This window comes from Sceloporus occidentalis, unplaced genomic scaffold (assembly GCF_023333645.1).
Source record: "Sceloporus occidentalis isolate IW3139 unplaced genomic scaffold, rSceOcc1.0.p SCAF_3, whole genome shotgun sequence".
Lineage (NCBI taxonomy): Eukaryota > Metazoa > Chordata > Lepidosauria > Squamata > Phrynosomatidae > Sceloporus > Sceloporus occidentalis.
In genome coordinates, this window is record NW_028316983.1 from 179,721,819 (window position 1) to 179,739,664 (window position 17,846).

At 38.9% G+C, this 17,846-nt stretch overlaps 1 protein-coding gene across 1 annotated transcript in view; it reads left to right on the top strand.

The window, feature by feature from the left end:
- LOC149317171 (cadherin-19-like) overlaps positions 1-17,846 on the top strand; it is a 78,510-nt gene that overhangs the window by 41,292 nt on the left and 19,372 nt on the right. The window contains exons 6-9 of the mRNA XM_089518836.1: positions 506-690; positions 2,215-2,471; positions 5,302-5,438; positions 8,887-9,008. Coding sequence (XP_089374962.1) covers positions 506-690; positions 2,215-2,471; positions 5,302-5,438; positions 8,887-9,008 — 701 coding nt within the window. The remainder of the gene's footprint in view (positions 1-505; positions 691-2,214; positions 2,472-5,301; positions 5,439-8,886; positions 9,009-17,846) is intronic.

The window sequence follows — 17,846 nt, forward strand, 5'->3', positions numbered from 1 at the left end:
TAAGAAAAAGGCCAGAACTGAAAAGGGATAGTATAGTGTGTTGTTGTTGTTGTTGTTGTTGTGTCTTCAATTCATTTCTGACTTATGGTGACCCTAAGATGAACCTATCCTAGTGTTTTATTGGCAAGATCCAATAAATATATCACCACATAAATTTGGGCAGTTGATACAGGAAGAGAAAACCTTATGAAAAATAAGGGACTATATACTCCACAGGTTCTTTTAATTTTAATAAAGAGCCATGTTAGGCCTGTGAAGCTTTCCAAGAAAAAATGAGCTCATAAAATGAAGTGAGAAATTTTTTAAAACTGTATTTATTCAGTAAGTTTCATAACATGCACAAAGACACATGTATTTTGCAAGCTGACTAATCATAATAAGAAATTAAATCTAGGAGTATTTCTTAGTTCATATGTATTCTAAACTGAATTTGCTATAATTGCCTTTGGTTTATACTTTAGGACTTCATTGGCAGGTTGTACTGACATTTGGCTATTTGTTTTAGAGCGCTATGACATGCATGTCTCTGAGACAGCGCCTATCGGCATCATACTAGGCAAAATTATGGCAGATGACAATGACATAGGGGACAATGCAGCCATGGACTATATGATAGAAGGAGAACCTCCTCACATTGTTTACATCATTACTAACAATAAGACTCAAGAAGGAACTGTCATATTAAACAAGGTGAGATGTCAGGTACTACCTAACAAAGCAGCATCACGGAAATAATTAAAACAGGAAAGACCAAACATGTTTGTGATAGCACTGTTTTTTCTTCTTATCTATATAATGTAAAAGATAGCTTTGAACATTTCATCTGCTGGGATTTTATCATACTCTAGTATGACCAAGATTGTGAGAGAAGATTATTCATGGTTTTGGGGATCACTGCAGGTAGGAAGTATGCCACTATTCCACCCACAATGTCCCCAAATACAGCCCCTTTCTTCCTTGCATGGAAGTGAACATTTGCAATCTAAGTGTATTGTGTACTTCAGAATGGTTCTATGATAAAACTTGCTCTCCACCCCTTAACAAGCCCCTATAGCAAGGTAAAAATGAGGGCGGGGCTTTCACGCTGCAGAACTATAGCACAATGGCTGCATCTGCAGTGTGACAGCATGTTAACTGTCATGGCTCAATGCTATGGAATTCTGGGATTTGTAGTTTTGTGAGATATTTAACCTTCCTTGAGAGAGCTCTGGTGTCAAAACAAACTACAGATCCCAGAATTCCATAGCATCTAACCATGGTAGTTAAAGTGTTGTAAATTTGCATTATTTCTGCAATGCAGACAAAACCTATGATTCCTCTCTAACTGCCACAGCAATGTCCTAGAGAATCCTGGAATTTGTAATTTAAGGATGATATATAGAATGCTTAGCCAAAGTGTTCTAATGGCTTTCCAGACTCCCATGATTTCACAGGATATTACCATGGCAGTTAAAGCTGAACCATAGTGCTATACTGTGTAGTATGAATGGACCTAAAGACATTCTGTATCAATTCTCCCCAACAATGATCTTTACAGTATGCAAGCTCCTCCTGCATACCACCACACAGAAGGTTTTACTAGCAATTGCTGCTCTTCTTGTGTCAGCAGCAAGATTCCTGGATATCTCCTTTCATGAGCATTACAGCTGTAATTGCTTGCACAAACCCTGGCCTTGATAAGATCTTGGAACCCAAGATGGCACCAGTGGCTGCTCCACTTGCACCTAGAATCTTGTTTGTCTCCATCTATTTCTGTTCCCAAGGATAGGGACCAACTGGAATGTCATCCATAAGATATTAAATGCTGCCATCAGGTGGAATATGTGCCCCTTCACCTCCTATATGTGGAATGCAATACACCTGACCTGGAATAAACATTGAATACAATTGTCTGCATAAAGTGATATTAAAATCAACAGAAATACAATTATGTCCAATGTGTTGCTATTGCATTGTGAAATCAGAAAACCAAGTCAGTGAACTTAACAATAAAAGTAAAGTGATATGAGGCAAAGATGAATCATTAATATGTTTTTGTAGAAAGTGGGGGGAGGGAACCTCACTGAAGTTTATTAGTTTCAAAACATTCCCAAAAAAGTGTACCATTCTTTCTTGACTTTAATCTTACACTCATCATTGATCTATTATTAATTTCCTGAATAAAAATATTCCACTTTCTCTTTTTATTTTTTTATTTTTATTTTTTTTGTGCAGACAGTGGATTATGAGAACCAAAGTGTATATGATATTAGAGTGAAAGGTATCAACAGACACATAGATAAACGTTTCCTGACAGGAGAAGCTAGATTTGAAGACACCACTGTTCTTAGGATCAGAGTGCAGGATGTTGATGAACCACCAATTTTCATGTCAAAGGAATTTTTCATGGAGATTTCTGAAGATGACATGAACAATTCATTTGTGGGAGCTGTGAGTGCCAGAGATCCAGATAAAGCCAACAGTCCTATCAGGTATATCTAAAACCTCAGAAGATATGTTTCAAGGTGAAATATATACATAAGTTCTTGTATATTATTGTAGAGTACATTTAAAGTTCAGAATGCTTACATGCACTCTGTTAGATGTACAAAGCTTCCCCATTCATTTCAGTAGAAGCTATTATTTCCATGCTTATTCTAGAGGGTAGGTTTATCAGACTTCAGTATTTATTAAATGTAACAGGAAAACTTGCAAGTGGATTACTCTCAATATCTGAATTCTGTGTGGGCAGGGACATGGAAGAATGAAATATACATGGAAAATTAGGGTGCTGGTGACTTCTTTGATCATCTTAAAGTGAATCAGGTTACTCCAGTCACTTATCCTAGTTGATTTTCCTGACAAAATGGATCTCCTTGTTTCCTTGCAATAAGGATATGCTTCAGACAGAAAAGAAGCAAAGCCACTGAAATGAAGAGTATACTTAGCTTCAAAGTATGTTTCGTTACAAGTCATTAAAGTATGTTGGTGGTCTTTTCTATTGATTTATCTTTTAGACTATCCCATTCCAAGAATACATGATAGGTTACACACATTTAATTAAAATTAAATCCGGAGATAAAATGTCTTTTAAAACTAAAATTCTTGCTTGGATTATGAAGTTATGCAGGGAAGCTATGAAAACCTTTTCAAGTGGTGCATAATAGAGAAGACACTTATCACTCTCATGTGAATCTGATTTCTAACAATGGCAGAGAGAGAGAAGTGGGGAGGAAGAAAGAAGAATCAATAGTTAGCCCTATCTACAGTAGACCCATTTAAGGTCCCAGCCAGAAGAACTGGCTAGCAATGAACAGAGGAAGGAAACACAGTAGAAGTGAGCATAGAAATGGCACCATTTAGCTCAAGTAAGCATGCAAAGGGACACACTACCATATTCAGGCCCTCTGAGTAAGCTTATGTAAGCTCTTTGCATATTTTTTGTGTAAATGTATGGCAGCAGCTAACTATAAGATTCCTTGATAACTGCTTGGCCTTACTGGTATCTCTACATTCCTTAGAGAATTAGGCAGTGGGACATCTCCCTATAATCCTTGCTGGACAATTCTGCATGTTGGAGAACCTCAATTCTCCAACATGCAGAATAGAGTGGCATCACCACTTCCCTCTAAATTGCTTGCTGGAAGAGAGACACCATATATAAGCTTGGAAGAAAGACTCTGATCTTCTCTCATCTTTATCCCAGGGGGAAAATGCAGTGGAAGGATAGCTACTGAGGGCCCAAAATTAAGGCATTTGCCACCCATCTAAGGATTCTGTCCTTTTCTAATGAAATTTTCCCCGAGGCTTCAAATAATTTCTAGAATTTCAGAGAGTAAGACATTGATAATCATAAATATCTAGAACTCTTGCATTTTCTATGTTCCCATGCTCTTGGTAACTTTATCATCTCATCTGCTTTGGATGCCTGAGCTATATTTCTAACTGTTCTACTGAAATTGTATGTTATTGAAATACTATATATTTGGGAAATTAAGGAAATTTCATTGAGGGGAGAAAATTCTTATCTGTCAGGGGAATGTACTTCCTTTTCTCTCCCTGTACAATGTTCCTGCCAACCTAAAGAATAAGGGTGACTATTGGGGTAGATCCTCTCTTTAGAATATTTAACAGACACTCATCTGCAAGGAAGAGAGCACTGAGTAAGTGAAGTGACTGTGTATATTCTTTTTTAACTCAGTGGCCTTATCCTCAGCTTCAATGCAGCCCTTATTGGTTGCTTCCCTTTGGAAGTAGGAAAGCTAGGATGACTCCTCCTTGTAGTCTTTCCATTGTCAAATGAAACCTTTTCTGTTTCAACAGGCTTTGGTAAACTGAACTGCAAGGGATTTTAACAGTATGCTTTTCTATTGATTTTTATGTACTTCCTTTTTAATTGGGTTGTTTTAAAAGGTTTTAATTTTATAAACAGTTCCATTATACTTAATAATAACTTTTTATATGTTTTTGCATTTTTCCCTTCTGTATTTGTATAGGTTATGTACATTTGATTTTGTTTTTGTAAGCCACTTTGAGCCCCATATTTAGGGAAAATAGGAGGTGTGAATGTATAAATAAGTACAATAACAACATGATCATCTTCAAATCTGTATGGGTGTGATAGTCATGATGCAGGCCCTAATTCACACCACCATTGAATCAATGGATTTTATATCAGTGTTGTTTATAATGTTCTCATTCATTCAGGGGGTCTACTCTTGTAGGAAATAACTTTTGTATTCATGCCTAAGAAGTAAACCTTCCATTGTTATTCTTTTTTCTTCTTTTCTTGTTATGGCACTATGAATTTTCTTCTTTTTCCTTTGTATTTTATGGAACTTGTGGGCATATGATAAAATAGGTACTCTTTTCTCTCTCCCTTCTTGTGTTGTTTCTTTGACATTGTATCAAGCCAGCCATGATGAAATAAATTCACTGTTCCATTCCATCTTAGTTGCCAGTGTGAGTCATTTCACAAGTGGCACTTCGCTATTTCTTTTGAATGAAGTCATTCACCTGCTGTGAGACTGTCTGTGAAAAAGGAATGAATAATGCATTTTAGATTTGGTTCACATTAATATAGGTCTGAGGCATATTTAGTTTCATAAAAAGAAGTGCTTTGATCTTGGCAGCAGTGAATTTTAAATGTTTATCAGTGTACATTTTTCATGATTTCTGAGTTGCTGGAATAGACATCCATATTCATGTCTGCAGAGTTCTCTTTTCATGACTGACTGTGGCTTATATGTCCTTGTTTCAGATAGAACGTTTTCATTCAGTCTCTAAGAAAGTCTCAATTTTTTTCTTCACTTTGGTGTGCAGGTATTCTATTGTCCACAGCAAGTATTTAAAGAGATTGTTCAGCATCGATGCACACAATGGAACAATCAGTATTACTAAACCTCTGGACCGAGAGATAGCAGCTTGGCACAACATAACCGTTACAGCCACAGAATCAAGTGAGTAAGATGTTCAGGAAACCTATGCCTGAGAAACTGCATTTCTCAATATCTATTCATTGCAATTATCTCCAGAATATCCCTTCTTTATAAACTGAGAATCTATGCTGCTGTGTTGTTGTTGCTTGATATATTAGATAGCAATATTGACATAAATTTGGTAGAAGCTAATTAATACTTGAACACCTAAGTCTTGTACTCGTTCCCAAAAGGTTACTTATTTAAAAAGAGGAAGAAGAAGAGGAAAGCAAGATTGTACTATAACAGAAACTATAATGGTTTTAAGCCACACTGAAGCATATAAAATTACTCTCCTGGTACAAGATCTTATGTTGAATTAGACACTGGTTAATTTTACAGCAGATTTCTTGACTGGTACAAAATTAGCTAGGATTTAATTTAACACCCGTCAGAAACTTGTGTCTCAAATTAATTGTGAAAACAAGGCCTAAATCGGGTACCTTTCCATACAGTAGTAATTAAACCCCCATATATAGATTTCACCTGTCAGTTCGTCTCAAAACCAAATGTAAATTGCCTCATTTGTGCTCTCACCTTGCGTTAGGATGTGATTCCTAAAAGGGATGGGGGTCAGATGTGAATCTGGAACAGTGTACACCAAAATCTTGATTCCTCACAATAACCAGAGTAAATGAAAATAAAAAGATAACTTGGGGTAGTCTGTTCAAAACACTGCTATGTGGCCTTCTTTTTGTGATAATGTGTTCTGGATAATGAACACAAAAATTAAATTATATCAGGAGAAAAATATAGCATTATTTGTAAGGAAACCCAATGGATTGTGAACAGTAAAACTGTTTTAGAGTATTATTTTATTCTCCTACGTCTTGAAAAAAGAGTAAGCCACCTCCAAATGTTTTAGATAATTCTGTGATAGCCAGCCTGGCAAATGATTAGAAATTATGAGGTTGTTCTTAAATATCTGGAGAACATCAAGATGTATATGTCTGTCTTAAGCTGTTCCCAAGTAGAAGCAAGAAATACTTGATTCTATTTTTTGTTAGTCTGAACGTATTATATGCATGCTGTGTAAACAAGAAATCAAATATCAAGAGATTAATCCTTGTTTTGTTTCTGGAAAAAAAAAACCCAAACAATATTTTAAAGTTTATTTGAATGGGATTCAAGTTGGGTTTTACGAAACGGTAATTTTTTCCATCTTTTTTTTTCCTTCAGAGCTCCCCTCACCCCAAAGTAATCAATTAATTTCTGCAATTATATGCCTCTTTTCTCAAAGAAGGCCATTTTAGTAATATATTTACCTTATCAGCAAGTAAAATGTAATGGATCAAAAAAGAGTATAACAAAAGAGCTGAAAATATTTTTGTCAAAAAGAACAAACCTGAAAGAGTGGGTGTGCATTCTTTGTTGAAAGAGGAAAGGATATTAGGGCATTGCACTATAAAATTTTAGAGTTTCAATATCACACTCACATTCATACCATATGGACATGGAAAATTTATGTTTATCCAAAAGTTAAAGGCAAATTTCTGGCATTACTTCTATAATTGTTTCTTACAACCAGTTTTCATTTGCACAGTGGGCCATATTGATACATTGTTTTCATGGACAGTGTGCCAGTCAGTTCCTTCTTTCTGTGCCTCTTTTCCTCTCACTTTCTTTTCCTATCATCATTATTGTCATCATCAGAATCACTAGGCCTGTTTAGGCTTTCACAACTGGGGTTAGATTTACCAGATAATAAGGGCAAATACACTACCCTGTTCCCACCAAATCATCACCACATGAAATCTCACATGAAAGCTCAGGTCATATGGAAAGCCTCCATAAATGTTGTTTAGTTCCATTGCTTTTTACATAAGGAGACCGATGTCAAAAAGGATAGGGCTACCGCATGACTCTTCTTCTATGCTTGTTTAACCCTTATGGTGAATGTCTCTATAGTGTATGCTTTCTTCTTTTCCACCCTATGCTTCCCTCAGCACCAACAGCATAAGTCAACACAGCATGTGATAAAGAGCAAACAAAACACCATGGTGTACCTATCAGCAATTAATGAGCCAGAACACTCTTCTTTTGAGATTAAAAAAAAAAATAGTGTTTGCATTAGAAGCATAAAGAAAATTTGTTTTAGGAGTAGCTAACACATTAGCATAGATTTGTTACTTCCAAATTCCAGAAAATCTCATGAATATAAAAACAGCGGTGGAAAAAAAATTAAGAATATAATAGGAGACCATTCCATAATCCTATCAGTATTTTCCAAGCAATAAGCCTTAAATCTACTCAAGGCTTACTTCTGTGTAGTCATGCATAATGGCTAAAAGTAGGAACAAGACATGGCTTGATATTGCAGTGAGCTGAAAGGTAAGATGTATCTTGATGATTAAGATAATTTAAATATACAATTAATTTATTGCCACTTGTTGCAGCTGATGACTTCCATGTGAGTGAGGCAGTGAATCTATGTAGCTGTTAGTCAAAACTTTCAGCAGCTATCTAAAATCCTGAACCCTTCAGGAGTTTGAATAGTTCTGTCAAAGTTCAGAGGAAAAGCCAGTTCAATGCCCTATCGACATGGAGGCCACTAGCCACTATTGACAGCAATATCCTGGTTTGTCTGTTTTTATTATTTGTTCAAATGGAATGACTTTAATATAGTTTTTAGGAATGATTTCCAGGAAATTTAACTATTTGTCTTCTTTTTCTTCCCTTCTTTTCTTCTAATAATTCTTTTTCAGGTTATTTCATATATCAGCTTTTGAGTACTCCATGTTTAATAGCGTAAAATTAAATATTGTTTCACTTAAAACATTTTGTATCAGATCATATATAAGCATGAGGGATACCCATATATAAGGGTCTGTGAACATTTAATTTACAGTTTTTAGTCAACGATAGTAATCATAAAAGGGCAAAAGTGCATAAGTGAGGTACTTTTAGAAACAAAGCTGTTCTTAATCTCAGATCCCTAGATGTTGTTAGGCCAGAGCTCAAAGAATCCATGCTCAATGGCCCTGGTGACAGGGCCTTTGGGAAAGGAAGGTCTGATGACATTTGGAGACTCAAGGGTGAGAACCAATTTTTTTATTAAAGAATACTATAGTGGGCAAGTTACAAGAAGTCCAGAAATATTCTGAAATTACTGGAATTGAATACTTTCTAAGAGCGCATATGGTAATTTCCAATAATTTATAGAGAATATGCTGTGATGTTTTATTATTATTGCTATTATTATTATTATTATTATTATTATTATTATTATTATTATCCAATCCAGTCATATGTATGGTACTTAATACTGAAGTCAAAGGCACACCATGCCTCTCAGAAGATGTTGTTACAATAAGAAACTTCTGTAGCTAAGTAAATAATTTTAATGCCAGAGTTTATGTACAAAAGTACAGTGCTGGAATGTATGAGTTGTTGATTTGCCCTTTATATATTTTTATTTCCTTTGCTTCAGTAAACCCAGAACAAATAGCAGAGGTGAATGTTTATATCCAAGTTCTTGACATCAATGAATATGCACCAGAAATTTCAGAATATTATGAGATGTATGTTTGTGAAAATGCAAGATCTGGACAGGTAAGGCTATACATATACAGTAGTCCTATTCCACTTCCTGTTTGTCCAGTAACATTTGTCAGTGCTGATTTTTTCTTGACTTTAGGAAATCTTGCAAGAATATCTTGGATGGCTTGATGAAAGAAAGGACTGTAACTAGCCATTTAATCCTGGTTAGCAGTCCTATTTAAGAGAAGCTGGTGTTTCATTCCTAGAATTGGAAACAGAACTTTTATATCAAGCTGGCATGCAAGATCTGGGTGGTGTGTGGGGGGGGGGGGGGAGGGAAGCTTTAAAAAAAACACAAATAGCAGTTGATCTGTGTTGTCCTCCTACTTCTGCAGTGTTATCAGCCTCATTCTTTGCCCTTGAAGTATCAAACTCCTGTAATGCTTGTTTGTGGTGTGAATAAACTTTGTAGTCACTTTGTCACTCCATCTTTGGGTCTATCTCCTCTTGCATAGTTCTCTCTAGTTCAGGCATAATAATAACATCAATTATTGTTAGATCTGCAGGATTCAAAGATATAGTTGACATTCACCAGCTGTGAAGCTGAAATAAAATGTCATCTTTTTTCATTGGATACAGTTGACAAGAAGTTTCTACATTCACTATTATGTCCAGCCACTATATATACACTTTAGCTACTCACATGATAGCAAAGGAAAGCTGAATGTAATCAAAAGTTTGATTTTATGTGTAATAAGATTAATAAAATTCATTTAAAAAAACATAATGGAGAAGACTTAACTCAGGAAAAAAAAGTGTTCTTCTAGCCACAGGTTGCCCCCTACTTATTATTCACTCACACCAACCTACATCCAGCATCCTTTGGCTCTCCACCTACATACAGATGTAGATATTGTACAACTGGGTTGCATAAAAAAGCAGAGACATTGCAATTAAATACTGCATTCCTGTACATTTGGTGCATTTCAGGCCAATATTTACAAATAACTAACTACTTGTGTTCAATTCCTTCTCTCACCTGTAACTGAGGCCCGGTACAGAATGGTGCTTTGTGCCAGCCTGGGGCCAATTTTAAGGCTCCCTAGGGCTGAGCATCCATACATACCCAGCCCTACTTTTGGTGCCTGTGCGCCATCTTGCTGCATCCCCATCCACATGGGGTGTGCAACGATGATGCATGGGCATCCGAGCGCCCAAAAGGTTCTTGCCGGAAAAGTCCTCATCATGGTGCATGAGGACCATTATGAAGCCCTTAAAAAGAAGCTGCCTAGAGCGGCTCCTTTTTAGGGAGCACATTGGTGCCACACTATGTGGCTGGCACAGCACCGACGAGGGGCAAAAATGGGCAGTATGGAGCCGCCTGTCTGTATCCCTCCTGAGCTACATTATGTATGTAATTTAATGAGAGATAGTTTCATGCCCTCTTGAGATGCTGTTATAGTTATAATGACATAATCTCACTAAATAGTGAAGGAGGGATATTGGATATTCAAATGGTGGCTTGCATTGTTCACTTATGCTTTGTTCTGTTCACTGAAACAATTCAGAAGAGTATGTTTTGCAATTTAGACTAGAGGTTGGTAGTATTTAGCTACTTTTGAGAAACTGAAGAGGAATATTCACACACACACACACACACACACACACACACACAACTATAATCATCTTTAGATTTGGAACTGAAACTGTAACTAATTATTTTAAATTAACTTTTCAAGATCTGCTTATAACCAGTGGTTGAAGGCTAATATGCAATGAGCAAAGAAAATACTGAGATCCAAGTCCACAATTAGTACTGAAAAAATATTTATATTTGTCCAGACAATCCAAAATAATGCTACAGCCTGCCCTTGCTTTACACATTCCGGACTCCCCCGTGTAAAGCAAATACTGTGCATGCTCAAGCCCCATTTAACTGAATGGGGCTCATGCATACGGTGGCACAGCGGTGCGGTGGCGTGGGCGCACCATGGGCATGTGCCCCATTAGTCACAATGGGCCGCATCACCCCTTGTGCCCCGTGTGCTCCCACATGGCTTTCAGCATATGCTTAAAAACATGTACAGTGCACCCGCGAATGACATGGGTGCACTGTATTCATATATCTCAGTCACCACACAAGACAAACAGGTGCGGCTCGGGAGTTCATGGAGACCATGACAAACATGGGCCTATCCCAACTGGTCATTGGGCCCACACATTGTGTAGGTCATACACTCGATGCGGTCTTTAGTACGGAACAGGAATATCCGTGGGCGGAGGTGGTAAGTACCTCCGCATTGTCATGGACGGATCATTTCCTGGTCAAGACGGCACTAAGAGCCAATATCTGCCCCACCGGGGGTGGTGGACCCATTCGAATGGTCCGCCCTCGAAGGCTAATGGAACCAATAGGATTCCAGAGAGCCTTAGAGGGTTTAATGGTTGGGAATGCCGGTGACCCTGTCGATGCTCTGGTTGATACCTGGAACACCGATCTTACCAGGGCTATCAACACGATCGCTCCCAAGCGTCCTTGCCAATCCGCTTCAAATCGTAGGCCATGGTATACACCAGAGCTTAGGAGAATGAAGCGGTTCGGACAACGACTAGAGCGTAGGTGGTGGAAGACTCGACTCCTATCTGACAGAACTCGCCATAGGAACTTTCTTTGTTCCTATCGGGAGGCAATTCGTGCAGCAAAGAGAGCTTTCTCCTCTGCACGTATTGCGTCTGCAGAGTCCCGTCCAGCAGAGCTGTTTAAGGTGGTGAGGGAAATGACGCAGGTACCTCCTGCGCCAAATCCCTTGCTTAACCCGACGATGGCCTGCTGTGACGCGTTTAACAACTTCTTCGCAGATAAAATCTCTCAGATAAGAGCCGACTTAGACGCCACTGTTGGAACAGAATCTATAGGTGAGGTGTCCAGTGACTCCGTCGATGAAGTTATTCTGGATCAGCTCCAATCAGTGAGTACCGAGGACGTGGACAAGCTGCTTGGCAAGGTGAGGAAAACAACCTGCCCTCTCGACCCTTGCCCATCATGGCTGGCCGTCCAGGGGGGGGATGCATTGAGGAGATTCCTCACGGATATCATCAATGCATCCTTTAGGGAAGGGCATGTTCCATCTTGTCTGAAGGAAGCGGCTGTTAAGCCGCTTCTGAAAAAACCTTCCCTGGACCCCCTGGATATGAACAACTACAGGCCTGTTTCTTTGCTGCCATTTTTGGGCAAGGTAATCGAGAGGGCGGTTGCTCTTCAGCTCCAAGCTGTCCTGGATGAAACCGATTATCTAGACCCATTTCAAACCGGCTTCAGGACAGGCTTTGGGGTTGAGACTGCCATGGTTGCCTTGACTGACGATCTGCGTCTGAGCATCGACAGGGGTAGTGTGACCCAGTTGGTGCTCTTAGACCTCTCAGCGGCTTTCGATACGATAGATCACAGCATCCTCCTGGACCGCTTGGGGGGATTAGGTATCGGAGGCACTGCATTGCAGTGGTTCCGGTCCTACCTCTCAGGCAGGTCCCAGAGGGTGCTGTTTGGGGACAGTAGCTCCAGAAAGAGGGAGCTCCTTTGTGGAGTCCCTCAGGGAGCTATTTTGTCCCCAATGTTGTTTAACATCTATATGAAGCCGCTGGGTGAGATCATACGGAGTTATGGTGCTGGGTGCTATCAGTACGCTGATGACACCTAAATCTATTTCTCCATGTCTCGTTCGTCGGCCTCGAATTCTAATGGCATCTCTTCTCTCAATGAATGTCTTCGGGCGGTAATGGGCTGGATGAGGAAAAACAGATTGAAGCTGAATCCGAACAAGACGGAGGTGCTCACGGTAGCGGCCCCGAAACCAAGAATTGGGTTGCAACCACCAGTCCTGGACGGGGTCACACTCTCCTCTAGTGACTGCGTTCGCAGTCTGGGGGTGCTCCTTGACTCGTCACTCCTGATGATAGATCAGGTTAATGCGACGGTCAGGAGCACCTGTTATCAGCTTCGGCTGATACGCCAGCTGCGCCCTTTTCTGGAAGTAAGGGATCTCGAGACAGTTGTGCACGCGCTGGTAACCTCACGCCTTGACTTCTGTAATGTGCTCTACATGGGGCTACCCTTGTGCCTGGTTCGGAAACTACAGCTGGTTCAAAACATGGCAGCCAGACTTGTGTCAGGAACATCCAGAAGGGACCATATCACTCCGGTTTTGAGGTCCCTCCACTGGCTGCCTATTGGTTTTCGGGCCCAGTACAAGGTGTTGGTTATTACCTTTAAAGCCCTAAATGGCTTGGGTCCAAGCTATCTCAGAGACCGCCTCTTCCCATACAATCCTCCCCGCGCTCTCCGGCCCTCTGGGAGGAACTTGTTGCAGCCTCAAAAATCGAGGCTTGCGGCGACCTCCCGGAGGGCTTTCTCTGTTGTCGCCCCTAGGCTCTGGAACGGCCTGCCGGATGAGATCCGTCAATTAACATCTTTGGACAGCTTCAAAAAGGCTGTCAAGACGGATCTCTTCAGGCAGGCCTTCCCAGACTGAAATATCCCGGCCTCAGGATCTTAGGATTTCCCCCTCCTCAGTAATGTCTCCAAAGCCCCCTTTTCTTTAGAACTGAAGTTGCAGTGGTTTATTGGTTGGTATTATTTTGTTTAATTTATTGTTATTTTAATTAGTTATTGTGGTTTTAAATTAGATATGTTGTTTAATTACTTTTTAAGGGGGGAGGGAAATAAATTGTTTTTATGCTGTATGTTATTTTAATGCTGTAAACCGCCCGGATTGGTTCGCCACAGGGCGGTATATAAATAAAAATTTATTATTATTATATTATTATAGCTGGGGCATAAAATTAAGTTTAAGGCTGTCCATGGGTCCCCCCCTTTTTTGGTAGGTGGAAATTGTGGGTGTTCTGTTTCTCACTCACTGGACCTGGTGTCTCGATTTTTCCACTTGCAGCTGATAACATAAATTCTTACTTGGGTCCTTTCATCCCATGCCTCAGTAAATCACATGGCTGATATGATCAGCTTCAAAGCTCAAATGGTAACATTCCTCTTTTTTTAAAAAAAGCCAGCATATCAAGAGAACTGAATAAGAAAGATGGGTTAAACTCTAGTACATATTTGTCAGAGAGCAGGTCTGCACATCTGCCCAAGCTGCTAGCTTCTACCAGAAATAGATGAAACAAGTATGGTTTTCCACATCATCTCTTTATCTGAGGGATTTAGGATTCTTTGTTATTTTGAAAGTTACCATGTATCTGTATAATCCATCTTCTGGTCATCTGAACACATGTACAACAGTATGGTCCAAATAGGCAAGCTAACATTAATATTGCCTGTATGATACTCAAGCCATTGAAATCAAGGTCATTTAAGATGACAGACACTCATGCAGCAGCTCTGTAATCGTCTATGCCTTTTAAAAAAAAGATAATAAATATATTCAGTTATCTTCTTCTCTTGGAGTGGCTCATTATATAACATGAACATCTCAGTCACTTTAGACAATTCTTGTAGATATGTACTTACAGAAGCATATTCTTATGTTGACTTGATTTGTAAGGGAGCCAACATCTTACACAATACAGTTTACAAACTTTTTAAACTTAAAACAGTATCAGTATCACAATACTCTCACTTTTATTGCATTGCATTGAACAGTAATACTGTAGATTAAACAGAAACTCCATCTTATATAAATTAAAGTTTCTATATAGAGAGGGTGCTCTCTGTCTGTTACCAACATTATCAGGTACAGTTTTCCAGATAAAAGACAACCATAAGAAGCAGTGAAGTAATTGAAAGCAATCATGAAATTGCTTGACTCTAGCTGGTCTGAGGTCAGCCTTTATACAGTTTTAGGCCCCTCTTTATCTGATCATCAACCTATCCACTTCCTTTTATCTGACTTTCTGCCAGTTTATCTTGTGATTTCATGTCTCCACCAATGAGATATGGATTTTACTGGTCTCTCCTATTCTGGCCATTAAATCCCATCTGCCATCACTCATGACACTGCATGACTCAGGTAATCGCAAAGCTAAATTGCTACTGGCAAACTGTCATTACCCTCCTCCTATAGGTTACAGGGTTTTCTTATTGTTGATATGTATAATTAGGTCAGGCACCATGCCCAAACAGAAATGTTGCCTATTTTCTAAAAGGCATAATCTTTTTAAACCCTATAACTGTGCTATTCATCACTTAGTGTATAATTACTTTCACTTCCATGCTTTCTATTAACGCACTTCAGGGCCTGGATTTAGCAAAACACACATGAAAATTAGCATCTAACTTAGAACTACTCTCTGAAACCATACAAAATGTGTATACACATTTCATATATGAAACATATTTTTTCAAAAGAACATTTATCCAATTGAACGTCAGGTCATGCAAACATTATTTTACAAGAGCTGATGTACAAAGAGGCTGCCAGCAATGTGAAAGTTAAAAAAGAGAATGATCCAGGCTCTTCTTAGAACTTTATATCAAGATCAAGCATAGCCATTTTTCCTGCTCCTGTAAAGATACATCCTGGTGACCCTGCGCTATTCTCTACAGACTATTCACCAGTGTTTCCAAGATGAAGTAAATCATTCTGGAATATGGGGCACTTCTCATGAGAAATCTTGTGATCTTTTCACTGTTACCTTAAGGTGTTGATAACAGAAAATATGCAAAATACAACAAAATACAAAATCTACAAAATACTGCTATCTTTCCTGGGCTAACTAAAAAGCATAAAATGTATAATTCAAGCTTTCAAAACTTCATTGTCTTTTTCATCAGACAAAAATGTTAAAATTTAGACAGGAGAAGAAAAATTACAATGTTAGTCATAGGCCTACATTTTGTCTCCAGTGTTACATCTGTTGTCAGTTAAGATGGTCTAGAGAGATACCAATGCAGGGAGAAACTACTCCCCTTCTTCACCATGGAGAAGTAACTTGAAAGTTACTTTGCTGATGCTAAACAGTTTTGAATTTTTTTTTACTGTGTTTTACTGCCCTTTAACCCTGATACACATGTGAATTTTGTTGTAATTTGCTGCATGCCCATCATGGCTACCCCTGAAATAGGAAAGGCATTCTTAAGTACTGTATTTGCTCTTCTTTTTAAGAGTTTAAACTTTCAGTAGAATGCATGATGTATCTTGCATTCTAGATTAGTGGTGTCAAATACCACTTCATTGTTATTGGCCATCAAGTCACCTTTGACATATGTCAGTCATATGAATGACAGGCCTCCAAGACCCCTGAACTTCAACAGGCCTACTGGAGTCCTGGAAATTCAAAGCCATGGCTTCCTTGCTAGAATGAGTCAGTTACAACATATTACCACTTTTCCTACTATCTTCTACTTTGCAAGCATTATAATCTTTCATAGTGAATAAAATCATTTCATGGTATGTTCAATGTATAACAACCTCAGTTCATTCACCTTTGCTTCTAATGAGTGTTTTGGCTTGATTTGCTCTCCGACCTATTAATTTGTCTTTTTGATAGTCCTTGAGATCTGCAGAATGCTTCTCCAGCAGCACCTTTCTAAAGAGTTGATTTTGTAAGCCACCCTTTGTAGGGGGTCTAAATTTCACTGACTGTGAGAATAAGAACCAAGTCATGGGTGTACACACAGAAGGAAAAATTGAGAAAGTGTGTGATGTTGTGACATGTATGCACACAAAATTTGTTCACGACCCACAGTGGAATTTATACAATTCCTTCAAAAATTCCTGCAGACTTCCTTTCAGATGCCTTTTGCAAAAAAAGAAAAATATTTTACCACCCATTTACTGTTTCAGTTTCTTTCTTTCTTTCTTTCTTTCTTTCTTTCTTTCTTTCGCTCTTGCCTTTATCAGTTGCTTCACAAACCACCAGGGCCCCTAGGTTAATGTAAAATGAACAAAAATATTTAAATCAATAAACAACTCCTTAAGAGTTTAAAAATTACAGACAGTTAAACCAGTGAAAGTAGCCATCCAGATTTTAAAGTCATTATGAAGCAATAGTCGGCTGTTTGCTATAAATGTTAAAGGGATGGAGTCAACCTGACTTTCCTTTAGCGATTGATTGTGTGTGTGTGTGTGTGTGTGTGTGTGTGTGTGTGTGTGTGTGTGTCTTCTAGTTTCTGGCCCAAAGCAGATGGTCTGAAAAGGATGAATTGGGGCTGCTCCAGAGCTGGTCATCCCGGGACCACAGAAACCACATGCTGTGGCCCCAAATCCGCCCTGATGCTGGCCCAAATAGGAGCAGAATAGATCCGCCCCAGCCCCAATGATGTGTGCTGTGAAAACACCATGCCCACAGAGCATCTTGAACATGCCCCTGTGTAATCGCCCAGGGCCTTTGCACGTCTTGGGGGCATGTGGTGTGTGAACACCATTTTCCCAAGCCAGCTGGAAGGCAACTTTATTGGGCTGTCTATTTCAGCCCTCTGTCAGCTTATGGAAGAATACTCAGAGATAGTTTTGCCAGTTTCTAAATCTGAAATATAGCCTATAGCATCTAATGTTTGTTGGTGGTCTCCCATCTAAGTATTAACTAGGGCTGACCCTGATTACCTTCCAAGATTAGATGGGGTCTAATGCCTTTATGGTAATTAGCCTCTCCTTTATTTATTACTGACTAAAAAAATATGGTAAAGGCATTAGACCCCATCTAATCTTGGAAGGTAATCAGGGTCAGCCCTAGTTAATACTTAGATGGGAGACCACCAACAAACATTAGATGCTATAGGCTATATTTCAGATTTAGAAACTGGCAAAACTCTTGTTAACAACTAAGATCCATTGCATATGTCCTCCTCCTGCTTAATTTTTGAAGGCAAGAAATGATATGGAATATTTTTTTATATTGTTGTGTACTTACACATAGGGCTTGGCTAACAATGCATATTCATTCCATTGTATAAATTCA